The sequence below is a fragment of the Coffea eugenioides genome, chromosome 5 (assembly GCF_003713205.1).
Source record: "Coffea eugenioides isolate CCC68of chromosome 5, Ceug_1.0, whole genome shotgun sequence".
NCBI lineage: Eukaryota > Viridiplantae > Streptophyta > Magnoliopsida > Gentianales > Rubiaceae > Coffea > Coffea eugenioides.
The window spans coordinates 50,738,666-50,752,572 of record NC_040039.1 but is presented as its reverse complement, the minus strand read 5'-3'; the positions used below and the strand labels follow the sequence as shown (position 1 = coordinate 50,752,572).

The following is a 13,907-nucleotide window of genomic DNA, read 5'->3' as shown; positions in this document are numbered from 1 at the left end:
TTAATTTATTTTAGATTTGGTTTGAAATTATTTATTTAAATTTTTATTACTTGATGATGTAATTAATTTTGTGAGAAATTAATTTGATTAGAAATTACAGTGATAAATTAATGAATTAAAATTAAGTTTCGGGTCATTTCGGGTCGACCCGCCAACCCGAAAATTTCGAGTTCGTGTCAGGTATCCTGACCCGTTTCGGGTTGACGGGTCATATTCGGGTCAGTAAATTTTTTTTTTGTTATACTTGGATCTTAACCCGATCCGTTAACCCGAACTCGACCTGATTGTCACCCCTACAATAGTAACCAAAGGTGTCGCTGTGGGGGCCCACCGCCAGCTCCTGGCCACATCATTCGTGCATCGTATCGATGGCAGCTGTCATAGCCGCAGGCGGAGAGGCAGGTACTGGTGGAGAAAAAAATAGAATGCGGGTGGGTTTCTCGTTGTGGCCAGTCATCCACCGACAAATTTGGTGCTGTGTTGTACAAGGTTCTTCACCGACGGTTACGATTTTTCTGAACCTTTTCTTCTCTAGCAGTTGAAGTTGCAACTATTCTCTTGAGCTTCTAAGCATACCATCAAATTATTGGCCCATTCCATTGGGATCATTTTATTATTGTCACTTACAGCTAATCTTATTGACCGGTAGCATCACGCAAGAGAGAAGGCAATCGTGGGCTGGACGTATTTCCATTTATCTTAATCTAATCGGACATCAAACCTTTTCTTTATTTACATATATATATATATATATATATATATATACATACTTGATGATGACTAATCAATTATAAGTTACATACAGCTACTGGCAACGTTCTAGAGTGAGCTAGACTCCAAAGTAAAAGTAGTGGCCTCATGGGATGAGTACGATAATAATGTTTGATTACGATAATGGAATCAAAATGCTACTAGATACCTTGTAAACAACTGCCAAGGCGTACCTAATGCTAATAGTCGATTGGTTACGAAATCGAAATGAATCCAATGGGGATTACTCTTTTTAACATCTTCCTTTGTTAAACGAGCCTATCGTAGCCGCTTGAAGATTACTCTTTTTCCAGTTTCCCAATCAAAACTTGGGTAAGGAAGGATATGTTAAGCTGTATTTCATCAGCTCCAGCCTGTAGGCTGGGAGTTAAAAATCTATACCAAAAAAAAAAAAAAAAAAAAGGGATCTTAAATTTGTACTCACAATTTGGGTCCCCCCATCGTATGCTTTAAGATCCCAATTCCCTACTCACTGATTTACTAGCACTCAAAGTTTTTGTTTTCGTTGCGTATTTATCCAATGGAGTGGTTAGAAATGGACGTCGGCCATTTGACCTTTTTTGCCCCCCTTCTGCTTTGATTCCTTCGAAGTATGTTGACAGGTTTAACGTTAAAGAAGAAGAAAAAAAAAAAAAGCAGCAGAAGATTTTTGAACAAGTACAGCCTCAAATCAGAACGCAAGAGTAATTTGGTGGACGAGGAGATGTGCCATAGAGCAGGGGAGCAAGCGTTTTTCCCTGCACTACAGAGCCTGCATCATGCTCCTCTCATGTCCTGATGACTACTAATAAATACTACTGTAAAGAATACCAACCAATTTACTCTCTTTCAGGTCCCTCTTTCCCGAATAGGCAAATTTTAAAACAACTGTTCTTGGCAGTTGGTACCCGGTGGAAAAAACTGTTCGTGGAAACACTTGGTATCTCAACTCCAAAGAGAAAAAAATCAAACTCTTAGGACGTGATTCTGGGAAGCTTAATGCTCTAATACTAGGTGTTAGTTTTCTTGAAATTCAGCAGAATGAATTCATCTTCACCAAGAAAAGCATTTCCCTCTGCTCAAAAAAGTCCGCCCCATCCCAAAGTAAGAAAAACCTGTGGCACCACCTGCATATCCATAACTTCGCTGACATCTTGGGTTCGTGGTGCATCAGCAGCGCAGAGGCCTTTCCTCCCTAGGACTAGGAGCCCCCCATCTCTCTCTCTCTCTCTCTCTCTCTCTGTTTTTTCAATCATTATTTCGATAATGTATCAGTTTCAGTTCTCGAAATAATCCACCAGTCATTCCCTGCTATTCTTACCAAGATTGTGCTTTAAATGTCAGCAACAAGAAATCACAGAATTCCATTGACCTACATCTTTTAGGGGAATCCTAAGGCCAAAGAATTAATACAGAAACGCCTTTGTTGACCGCTGCATTCGCCAAACTCAAATTCATTACAAGGACACTTCATGTTCAGAATGAATTTCGTCTCCATAGTTGAAAATAAGCAAATCACAAGAATCTATTTCTTTTCTCCACGTCAACTATACTACTTGGGGTATTTTGAGGGCCATGTGGAATCTGGGGTCCAGACCTGTTACACAACTGCACCCCTTGGGCTTGGAACTTTTTGTGGAAGCCAACACTACGTTTCCCCTGGCCACTGGATAAAGGCCACTAGTGCGGGACAGGGCTCTAAAACTAAGCGGCCCCTCTTGGCGACTAGATAAAAGCCCAGTGGTTAGCAACTGCATCAGGGAAGGCGAGGTTCATAAATTATTAAGTGCATCTGTTGGTTCTGAACGGATCAGCCATCACAGTTCACAACCACAGAAAGCTGTTGATCTGTACAGCTTCCAAAATCTGAAACAATCTGATAGTGCATCTATCATACTCACATTTAGGACCGTTCATAGAGTATTTTCAAGTTACGACCCTCTATTTCATTCAGTAGCAAAATGCACAATTTTATACATATTTCATCCCATGAACTCATGAACAACAACAGGAAACGGGTAAAGCAATGAAAATTCCTTACTTTCCTTCTTTCTTTCCTTTTCTTTTCTTTATTTTTTCCCTTTTTCTTTGCAGTGGGGAAAGAGGGAAGTGTGTTTGGGGAAAGAGGGGAGTGTATAGGTCCTAGAATTTAGTAAAATCTTTAACCTTCGTCAAGCAACAAATTCTCATTGTCTCCTTTTGTTTTCAAACAGAAACTATTTCTTTCTTTGTGTTTGGTTTCATGCTATGCCGGAATCAAGTCAAAGAAAACTAAAAAGCAACAGAGTCCTTGCAGTGGGAATTCTGACATCGACAACGCCATATTAAGAAGCTTCATAAACAGAGAGCACTATCATGATATAACATGAAGAGAGAAAAGAAATCAATCGAAACACAATCCAACTTCTGAAGCTAAATGATAAAATAATGGGGTTCTCTGGCTATTTGCAAAAGCAGGCTCAGCATCTGTAAACATGAAAGGCTACAATTCTCTAAATTACTTGAAATATAGGAGGTACAACTGATCTTTTATGGGAAGATAGGGTTTTTTCTGGTGAACATCAACCTTTGTGGAAGACTTGGTTATCAGAACAATCAATGAGAGCAAAGTACCTCAAATGAAGATACTAGACACAATTACACACACTTGAAATTTGATATTCAGTCCTTATTGGACCCCCAAATGCTAGATCTATTTCTATAGTTCTTACACCAAAGATGCTCATAGGAATTCCTATGGCTCATTCCATGCAATTTCATAACAAATGACGCACAGCAGACATTACTCGAACTTCTGGAATCGCAATTCGAGTCTAACATATCACAGTTCTCAGCAAACCATAAGTCATTTGGCCAAGTAACTAATAGTGCGCAGGTCACTGACACCCATTGGTCATTACAGAAATTAGTTTTGTGATATGAAGATGGAACGAAGATTATTTATGCAGGAACAAATCCAGCGATGCAGGATCGTTTATGCAGCAAATGAAAGCAGCGAGCAAATATTGCACCATTTATTCTAGGAACATAAATTTCATAACGCAATTTAGATGAATCCCAAAAGAGACAGAACTCAACCCCTGTTACAGAACCAATTAAGCAGCAACAACAACATCAAGAGCTATGAATCAGGGCAACTGTTATTAACTGCCAGTATCAGGAAACAAAAAGGGGCGACATTCTAATTATCAAATGAATCGTCGAAATGAAGAACAAAACAGAGTAAAGATTCTTCTTTTACACTAATAACTAAAGCATCGATAAGATGTCCTAACGTAATGGCAGAGAAAATAATTAGAGCATCATTTATAGGTAAGCAAATGAGCTACGAGTTCACAAAACTTGCCTATCAGCAGCCTCAGCAACAAGGGGCAATCTTGGGAGCTGACCAAGCAAGCAAGAAGAGGAACCATAAATCAAGCAAACTAAAAGGTACAAAAACACAGTGCTGTCAAAGCTCATCAGTAAATCCAACCCCACCCCATCTCTTGGATTGAAGGTCCTCTCCAGAAGATCAGGGAAAATCAAGAGCACATCAAGAACAATAGCCTGCATTGTATTGAACCTCACATATCTACTAAAATTAGAATTCCTAACAACCACAAAATAAAGGGTCAAGAAAACCAAGAACCCATTCAAAGGGAAGCCTTTAAAGACCTTTATAGCTGGGACCAAAGGCTGAACGAGAGCTTGAACCGGTGCAAATTGTGTGATGACATACTTTCCATACTGGATGCCATCAAAGAAGGGGAAGAAGTAACAGATGGCGGAGATTAAACGGTCAGGGGCATCAGCTGAGTTGCTGCCTTTAGATTGAACTATTGCGAGGTTTCTTCTGGAAAAATTTGATCTTTTTGAGGGGCTAGTAAGGTGGAAAATTGACAGCTGTGACGGGATTCTGGGATTGGAAGAAGATGATGAGAAGATGGTGGAGTATAACGGTGGTTTGTGCAAGTGGATGAGGGATGGAGTTACTGTGGCGGACAAAAGATTGGTCGTGGCCATACCTGCCGGATGGGAATTGGAGTCGACTGCGGTAGACTCTCGCTCAGTTTGTGGGGAATTGAACAAAACAATTAATAATATTCTTTACTACTTGAGTAGTTGAGTGGGAATTCGAAAAGCCTTCTCTCGGGTTTGCGGTTTGGACTTTGGAGATTAATTAGGCCCAATAATTTGGCCGTCGAGAATACTCGCTCCACCTTCCTGATTTTAGAAATTTCAGGGACTAGGCCCATCACTGAATCGCATTGGGCTCTTCCTAGTGGACGCAGGAGCTGACAATTGACGAGCTGAACGAAGGCTGCAACGTACCTAAGAGAAATTTCTTTCTTGACGATCAGCCTCTACCAAAAAAGTAGATAATAGGCTCACGTATACCGAACAAAATGGCTTCGACAAAATTAATCCGCAAAATCAACAATGATTCAGACCCGAGACTATGAATTACATTGTCCAACGATATAGCAATAAATGTAATAATATGTTGAATGCGATATAATTAGTGATTAGGACAATTTGGTGTACTAAATTCACCCCATTATGGAATAAAGCAAATAAGTGGCACCAAATTAAGGCTTTTATCTCAAGAACAGAATGTTGAGTAATCAAGGCCTGTCTATAGTTAACAATTTCATTGACGGGTTTTTCATTAAATCGGAAAGGTCACGTCAAAATAATGAAAAAGAAAAAAACAATGCTGGGATTTTTATGCATGAAAGCAGAAAGGGAAAGTCGGCTTCTAACTTTCCAGAAAGTCATTGCCAGGCAACCTATGCGCCAAGCCGCTAACCATCTCTCTCAACCTATCCGTGTGGATTTTAAAAGAAGTGACATTAAATGACAACTTTTGACTGGAAGTAAGATTTGAATTCTTAACTTTTCATTCTACAAAAAAAAATGCAGTGGTCAACTCCTTTAGAGGAGGTTGATTCCAATTCACTAACCATCTCACTGGCTGAGAAAAATGTCGAAGCATCGTTCGCTACTCTCTCAGCCTCTCTTCCAACCACCCCCGCGCCTTTCTCACAAAAAAATAAAAAAGAAAAAAGAAAAACCCTTTTTTATCCTTTTGTGGAATAGCATGGTCAAGTGAACTTACTATCCATGATACAGGAGGGCAAAGGGTTGAAATGGTCACCTTATTCCCATACCCCTTTTTTTGTCTCGTCAACTCTAAACCTTATAAGAAAAAAGAGACAGGAGAAGGCTTGTGAGTGGAATCAAGAATTATAATTTGTAACCGGCCTTGAGGACTCCAAAACGTGCTTCAGTATAACGTGATTCGAGCCATCCGACTCTTCAGCGATCTTTTGGCCGGAAAACATTACTGCTCCAATGCGATTCTCCTAGTCATCATTACCTAAAGGCGTGGAAGTATAAAGTCCAGGGCATCACTGTACGTAGAGAATCAAAAGTATGGGACAATTTGGCAGATTTTCTCAATTGTAAAGTACAGGACTTAATAAATGCATTTTTATTTTTTAAACGACAAAGTTAAATAAAAAAAAAAGCTGACTGAAAAATATGAAGAAAAATGTTTTCATAGAAATCCAAAAGTTTTTTCTGCAAATATTTTTACAATTGGATTTTAAATCCAGTTACACCTCCACACTACAGTCGAATTCTGGAAAAATGTGCTGTGTGGCCCGAAAACAAAGAGGGTAAACGGATGTAATCAATGGATCAATCTGTCAATGGCGCCTCCTTTTCTGTCTTGTGATAGAAATTCATCATCAATATCTTAATCAATGACATCTTCCATATTTCCATTTTCGACCCATTTCCGCAAACAATTCATGTATTAAATCCAAGCCAACAGCTTTTGCAACCAGCAAATACGATCTTCAATTTTCCACCTACTAGTACTAAGTGATGCCTTCCATTCACCCCACAAGGCATCGGCGACAACAACTAGAATAAGGTAATACCTAATATCAAAATTCTCGCAGACAACTTGTGCCAATGGAAAGTTGTTCAACTTGTATAAAATGTAGTCTGATTATTGCATTTCTATAGTATCTTTAGTCTGTTTTGGCCTACACCTAATCTCCCCCCGGCCTCCAACATCGCTTCCCCCCCCCCCCTCCTCCCTTTCCTTCCAAGAAATGTCAATTTTCAGTCTTTTTCCCCTTCTCATTTCGGTTTATGCCTGTATGACGTCTTCAGCACGTCCCTTTATGCCAATGTCTGATGCAACAGGATGGTAAATATTCATTCATGACTTCATTTTACGGTGCATTCTTCATTTCTGGTTAATGCGCTTGACTGGGTAGAGCCTAACTATATGCTTCTTGTTTACATATTTGATTAAGAAGGCGGTCAATAAAGAACTCAACTACTCAACCAGGAACAGATTCATGTAGAACAGGCAACCCCATTGACGATTGCTGGAGATGTGACCCTGATTGGGAAACCAACCGAAAAGTGCTAGCTGATTGTGCCATTGGATTCGGGCGCAATGCTGTTGGAGGCCGAGATGGCGACTTTTATGTTGTTACAACTGAAGCAGATGATCCCAAAAATCCTAGCCCTGGCATGCTCCGCCATGCTGTCATCCAAGATGAGCCTCTATGGATTATATTTGACCGTGATATGGACATTAACCTCGACGAAGAACTCCTGATGAACTCTTATAAGACCGTAGATGGTCGAGGACATAATGTGCAGATATCTAATGGTCCATGCATCACTATACAAAATGTCACGAATATCATTATCCATGGCATTTATATACATGATTGTGTGCAAGCTGGAAATGCTGTGATTGCAGATGGACCGAATCATTATGAGTTGAGGGGTATTTCAGATGGGGATGGAATATCAATATTTGCTGCTAGAGATATTTGGATCGACCATTGTACGCTGTCTAGCTGCCATGATGGACTTATTGATGCAGTGTTTGAATCAACCGCGATAACCATTTCTAACAACTACATGTTTAAGCATAACGAAGTCATGCTCTTGGGTCACAATGACAATTTCACCGCTGACGAGAACATGCAAGTTACCATTGCCTTCAATTACTTTGGAGAAGGTCTTATTCAGAGAATGCCCAGGTATATGTTTAGGCTTTGTGCTGATAAAAAAAAAAACATCAGAGCTGCTCATGAATTTTCTGAACTTTAAAAACAAAAAATACAGCTGTTTGAATTATTCTGAACAAACTTCTCAGGATCAGCTCGTTTTCTACAGCTGAACCATAAAAGAAACCATGATCTGAAACCATTGCAGTTTCAGCATAACGAGGCTGGCCTTGTTGTCTGATATTTTGCAGGTGTAGGCATGGTTATTTTCACATTGTCAACAATTTATACACTGGTTGGGAGATGTATGCAATAGGAGGAAGTGCCAATCCAACAATCAACAGCCAAGGCAATGTCTTCATTGCCTCAAATGATGATGAAACAAAGGAGGTAATCTCTTGCATTGTCAAGTCAATTTTGCTGATGCATCGTGAATCACTCTTGGTCCGTGTAATCATTACGAGATCAAGAAATCAGAACGAATATTCATTTTGCTAACTGGAGTTCCCATGCAAACTATAGGCTATAACTACGTGTTTTTTTCGATGGCAAAATCTGAAATCAGGTTACAAAACGGGAGAGCCCATTGGGATATGAGGACTGGAAAAATTGGAATTGGAGATCAGAGGAAGATCTCATGCTCAACGGGGCTAGATTTACTGCTTCAGGGCAAGAAGCTCCGGATAGCTACACCAAAGCATCTAGCATGGTTGCAAGGCCAGCTTCAATTCTCACAAATATTGTACCGTTTTCAGGAGTTCTAAACTGCAAGATTGGCCAACAATGCTAAAATCTGCACAGCCTGTACAACTTCTTATTGGGATCAATTTTCTCAATTTTCTAACCATGCCAAAAAATAAAAGTAAAAATGAAAATTGTTGGTACTACCACCAATAAATATAAAAATCAGCATTCTTTTCCATTTTCAGAAAAATGTGTACTACCACCACAATGGTACAACCTATTATATTTCATAATAGAGCAAATTATCCGAATGACCATTGAATTTTTGGAATCGTCGAGTTTTAGCCACTGAATTACAGGTTTTAAGCCATTCCACTAAATTTAATCATTAACAATGCCCCTTTGTTTTGTCTCGTAAATTGTGTGAGCATTGAAATCTACCATGCTTAATGACGAAATCTAATAAAATAATCTAAAATCTAAACCTTAGATACTTCAATGACTAAAATTATACTTTTCATAATTCAATAGTCAAAACTCGACGATTTCAAAAGTTTAATGGCCATCCAGATAATTTGATCTTCATAATATTTGTTGGGGGTGGGAAATCATCTTGTCGGCCAGGGAGGAGGTTAAGATGAAGTAAATGTAAGTTCACGAAAGTGGAAGGACCAATAACAATATGAATGAAGAGGATACAAATACAACAGGTCGGGGTCATTGGATTTTTAAAATAAGCCATCACTGCTTATGTGCTTTGTTATGGTGAAAAAACTGGTTGGGCCACTTTGCTTCAATGCAGGATAATTTTACAATTTATTTAAAAGGACCAAAACTTTTAAATTATATCCAATAGAGTTAACAGAGCATATATCCAATAGAATTCACAACCATAATAAATAATGATACGAAAAGCAATCCAGTATATATATATATATGTGTGTGTATAAATTTATTGCCCTGGTGAATTAAGATCAGCAGCTGTGTCCAACAACAAAAAACTATACGGCAGAAAAATATATATATATGACGTGAATAATCTCTGGAAACCAATTACAGGAAATATCTGGAAAAAAAAAAAAAGGGAACCGGTAACCACAAAAATTACGTGTTCTACACTTCTACAGACTCTTAGATGACAAAACCGGCCGATAGAGCAAGCCCAGCAAGAACAATTAGGCCCCCATGAATGGAGGTCGCACTCGATTCATCAGCAACTGGGCTTTGCGAAGTTTCCGGTGCCAAACTCGTCCCAGCCGGTGAGCGACTTGGCGGGCTGCTGCTCGAAGGGAACATGGCCGGCGACTCTGCCGGTGTCGCAGAAGTGGAAGGAACACTGGCACCGGCGGATGGAACCTCTGCAGTGGCCGGAACTGGAGAACTCGCCGGGCTTCCAGATGGAGATGATGTAGGCGGTGACACTGCCGGAGCATTCACCGGGGATTCGGCCGACGGAGAAGGAGATGGGACCGGTGCAGACGCACTGGACGACGGAGTGGGCGCTGGAGAAAGTGGAGCGCTCGCTGCCGGAGACTGTACCGGAGAAGCAGACGGGCTGGCTCTGGGAGAAGCTGCCGGAGACTGTACCGGGGAAGCAGACGGGCTGGTTTTGGGAGAAGCCGCAGGGATTGTCGGAGGAATCTTCGGAGATGGAGAAGGAACCGGGGATGCATGAGAGCTAGCCGGAGAAGCTGCGGGCACGGGAGTTTTTGAGGGTGCCGGAGACACATTGGTGAACTTGGGTGCCGGTGCAGGAGCATGAGGGGTCGTCTGTGCCTCACCGCAATACGACACACACAAGAATAATAAAAAAGCAAAGAAAATCCGTCTGCACATAGTTTAGTGTGTGGGCAGAAAAAAGAAGTGCGAGGGTGAAATGGAAGGAATATTTGGATAATATTAAGAGAATGTTAGATGGTGGTGGGGGGGATGATTACAGCGATATGAGATGGGTGCGGGGAGGGGATTGAAGGGTGAGTTTTTATATAGAAGACAAGGAGGCGGGATGGAGGGTGGAGGGCGCCTAGTGGTGGGTTCGCATCAGATAGTACTAAACGGTGCGAGTCTGATGATAATAATGTTTCAAAAGCGAAGTGACCGTTGGAGCCGGAAAAGAGAGCCGTTGAAAGTTTTACATGGAGCCAACCATCCAATCGTGGTTCCTTTCCTTATACAGTTAACTAGGGAGGAGTGCCCGCGCATCCGTGGTTGTTTGGTGCTTGTGATTAAATAAAATTTTTTATTAGATAAATAATAGTTATATTTTGACAGAAATAGTCATTAAATAATAAATATGATAAATCTAATAATAGTAGTATATTTTAATTACAACACATATTTGTACATTTTATTTTATCAATATTTTTACAATTTTATCATTCCTAAAAAACTCTTACAGATGTCAGTTGAAAATCGTGCAAGAAGAAACATAAATTGTTTCAGATAAAGGAATATCCTCAAACGGTTAGTTATACCAATGTGTTAATTGCACAATATGTTAATATGTCTTTATTTTTGTGGTAATTATACAACAAAAACCACATTTCAATTAAATGTGTCTATAATACCATTTCAATAATTATACCAATGCATGAGCTTATATGAGTCGTACTCAATGCAAAAACAATTGCAAAATAATTCCATATTTCAGAAATATTCAGATGTCTCCATAAATCAAAACTTTAAATGTACCAAAATGGTGGTATTTCGATAACTATATCTAAACATATGTTGCCCTCAATTGTATCAAAAGTTTTTAAAAAATTACACAACATTCCATATTCCTCAAAATCTCCTATCCATACGGTTGAAATTCAAACCCCCCTTTGACCGCAACTCATTCTTATATAGTAAAAAATGATATTTTTTTTTATTTCTCCAATTTTTGGTATGTTTTTTTTAAGTAACTTATTGATTCTCTTCTTTCTTCCCATTTTCTTTTTGGAGTAGTACTAAGGTGGTGCTTGGTTGGAAGGTATAGGAATCAAGAATTGGATTGAGTCCCGTAATTGTTGCTTGACTATTGGGTATGAATTTTGAAATCTTGAAATGAATTATAAAAAACCAGCCACTCTCAGTACCCAACTAGATTGGAAGGTTTTGATGAATCCAACATTTGATTCCAAAATCTAAAAAAAAAAAAAAAAGAGCTTCTAGTCCCTTCTCTTTCTCACGTAGTCCTCTCTTCTTGCTTTCAACAGCAACTCAATCTCTTTCTACCTCTTTACCTCCTTGTCGCTCATTCTCCCCATCATCCATGGCTGTCACTTCCCTCTTCTTGTCTTTCACTTTTCCAATCCTCTATGGTAGCACCGAGGCTCCCAAGGCTCTTACTCTGGACTATCTACCCAATTGCATTTTTTATTTTTGCTGAAATATAGTTGTTGTGGGAGCCTTCCTTTGTGTTGATGATGATTGGGGGATTGAAATTATGCAAGTATACTCACAATTTCCTGTCATAAAATTCGACAAAATAAAAATCCGGATCTGCATCGGCTATTGTTGCATCATTGGGACTGTTGCTTCTAAAGCTCCATTGTCTTTACCAAAAATTGAATGTAGATACTAATTGGTGGTAGTTAGGTGCTGGTTCAATAGGGTATTGTCATGGTTCGGTATTGGTTCAATAGGATTATGGTGGATGTGTATGTGGGATAAACATTCAAATGAGAAAGAAGAAAGATATGAAAAGAAAAAAAAGAAAATTGATGCCCAATCCCTGCCAATAATATTTACCAAGCACCCGCTTTTGTAATCATATCTTTGCCCAAAATCCATACTAACTTTTTTTTTTTTATGATTCCAATAACAATTTCGATTCTTAAACTTGAACCAAGCGCCCCCTAAATTTATTTGGCACAAACGAACGAATCAAGTCCAGTCAGGAAATGGGGATACTGAGAAAGTGGGGTGAATGTCGATTGATGAACAAATGATAAAGCAACAATCAGGGAAATGGTAAAATGTTCTATTTTGATGTAAAATAGTATACAGATTTAGCCTTGTTTGGATTGCAAATTTGCAACCGCTGTGTATTAGTGTCCACACTCTCACTGTGGATGATACTAAATTTCTATTAACTACATTTGCATTGACTACTAAATATAAGGGGTTATCTGGATTGTTATTTTTTTTTTTAGAGTTTTTTGTATTTATATTAAAGTTTACTTGCAATTGTTATATTTTACAGTGATTTAGCACCCGCCCATATGTAATTTATTATACGCGTGATATTTTGTTCATCCTATCAATACAACAATGTAGTATTGATACAATTGTGTATGTAAGTTTGTACTAAATTCTAAAAGGAATGTGACGACGACTATGTGGATTGGACCAAAATCGAGTATACTTGTCCATAATTCTATCACAACTTGCACTTATTAGATGTGCAGTAAAAACAAGTTTTTCAAATGCAATACTACAGTAATACACAACAACTTAAAAAATATTTTATCCATATAATATATCAAATACTTCATAAAAATTTTATAGTAAAAAATTTTCATACACATTGCAACAGTAAATTTTTTTAAAAATACCCCAAAAAAATAGCTAATCCAATCGGAGCCGTAATATTTGATGGATATATCAACTTCTTAGGCAATCCCTCTGGTCCCGAAGTTCAACCAGATTGCTAGGAGTAAATCCTAATTCATGCTGTGTATATCCTTTTATTCTTTGATCCACACTTGTTCTTAGTGATAGAGTTGAAGGACAACTAAACTCCTCGATATTTGAATTGCATCCGATTCAATAACAACTCGTTCAAGTAACTAGTCAAATTAAATTTGAATAACATTTTGTGTTTCGTAAATTTTTCAAAGTTGACTTAAACTTGACTCGATTACCATAAAATTATAATTTATGTTTAAAAAATTTAAGGCCTTGTTTGGATTATCAATTTTTTCAAAAAAATTTATTATATTTTCAGTGAGCACATTTTTAAATTATCTTTTTGACCCCATATAAATCAAATCGTTGTATTACATTTTTTTTAATAAAAATTTCAAAAAGTAGCAATCCAAAAGGGACTTAAGTTACTCGAGTTCAGTCCGATAAAAATTCATTTGAATTCAACTCGATAAAAATAAATAAACTAAATTTGAATATAATTATAAATTCATCAAAATAATCAAATAAATTTAAATATTAGAGTGCAACTAGCGTGGTTAATTAAACTCCTTTATATCCCTATTTGGTAATCGCAATAGAGCAAAAATATTTTTAGTATGAGGTTATTTGCGTTTTTTGATTTTTTTTTTTTGGAGGTTTTTTTGGAGGTGCAAGTAGTGTGGTATTGTGCTACAGGGGCACATGCACCGTGGCACACCGGAGAATTCGCAACGTAACCATACTCACTCAAGTAGTCCAGTGTACTATGACGTCCAATAGATAGCTCTGGCGTCTCCCTCTCTCCATTCTTCTTTACTTTTTTGCCTTTTTTTT

General features: G+C 38.4%; 3 protein-coding genes across 3 annotated transcripts; 1 reads left to right on the top strand and 2 right to left on the bottom strand.

Moving 5' to 3' along the window:
- Positions 1-3,813: 3,813 nt before the first annotated feature.
- On the bottom strand, positions 3,814-4,805 carry LOC113770369 (protein TIC 20-v, chloroplastic). The gene is made up of 2 exons (XM_027314801.1): positions 4,408-4,805; positions 3,814-4,299 (listed from the first exon to the last, which is right to left on the bottom strand). The coding sequence occupies exons 1-2, from the start codon at positions 4,753-4,755 to the stop codon at positions 4,084-4,086; spliced, it is 564 nt and encodes a 187-aa protein (XP_027170602.1). The 5' UTR covers positions 4,756-4,805; the 3' UTR covers positions 3,814-4,083.
- Positions 4,806-6,871: 2,066 nt separating this feature from the next.
- On the top strand, positions 6,872-8,675 carry LOC113770368 (probable pectate lyase 22). The gene is made up of 4 exons (XM_027314800.1): positions 6,872-6,955; positions 7,068-7,808; positions 8,027-8,165; positions 8,341-8,675. The coding sequence occupies exons 1-4, from the start codon at positions 6,906-6,908 to the stop codon at positions 8,563-8,565; spliced, it is 1,155 nt and encodes a 384-aa protein (XP_027170601.1). The 5' UTR covers positions 6,872-6,905; the 3' UTR covers positions 8,566-8,675.
- An 805-nt stretch (positions 8,676-9,480) lies between these two features.
- On the bottom strand, positions 9,481-10,404 carry LOC113770227 (classical arabinogalactan protein 6-like). Its single transcript, XM_027314636.1, has one exon. The coding sequence runs from the start codon at positions 10,293-10,295 to the stop codon at positions 9,591-9,593; it is 705 nt and encodes a 234-aa protein (XP_027170437.1). The 5' UTR covers positions 10,296-10,404; the 3' UTR covers positions 9,481-9,590.
- Between the last annotated feature and the right edge of the window lie 3,503 nt (positions 10,405-13,907).

What these genes read in the sequence shown, in the direction of transcription:
- LOC113770369 (XM_027314801.1), bottom strand. Translation starts at nt 4,755, where the DNA reads ATGGCCACGACCAATCTTTTGTCCGCCACAGTAACTCCATCCCTCATC. An exon ending in CTTTGGTCCCAGCTATAAAG is followed by an intron (nt 4,300 to 4,407) that starts GTCTTTAAAGGC and finishes AATACAATGCAG; the next exon opens with GCTATTGTTCTTGATGTGCT.
- LOC113770227 (XM_027314636.1), bottom strand. Translation starts at nt 10,295, where the DNA reads ATGTGCAGACGGATTTTCTTTGCTTTTTTATTATTCTTGTGTGTGTCG.
- LOC113770368 (XM_027314800.1), top strand. Translation starts at nt 6,906, where the DNA reads ATGACGTCTTCAGCACGTCCCTTTATGCCAATGTCTGATGCAACAGGA. An exon ending in CTTATTCAGAGAATGCCCAG is followed by an intron (nt 7,809 to 8,026) that starts GTATATGTTTAG and finishes GATATTTTGCAG; the next exon opens with GTGTAGGCATGGTTATTTTC. An exon ending in ATGATGATGAAACAAAGGAG is followed by an intron (nt 8,166 to 8,340) that starts GTAATCTCTTGC and finishes ATCTGAAATCAG; the next exon opens with GTTACAAAACGGGAGAGCCC.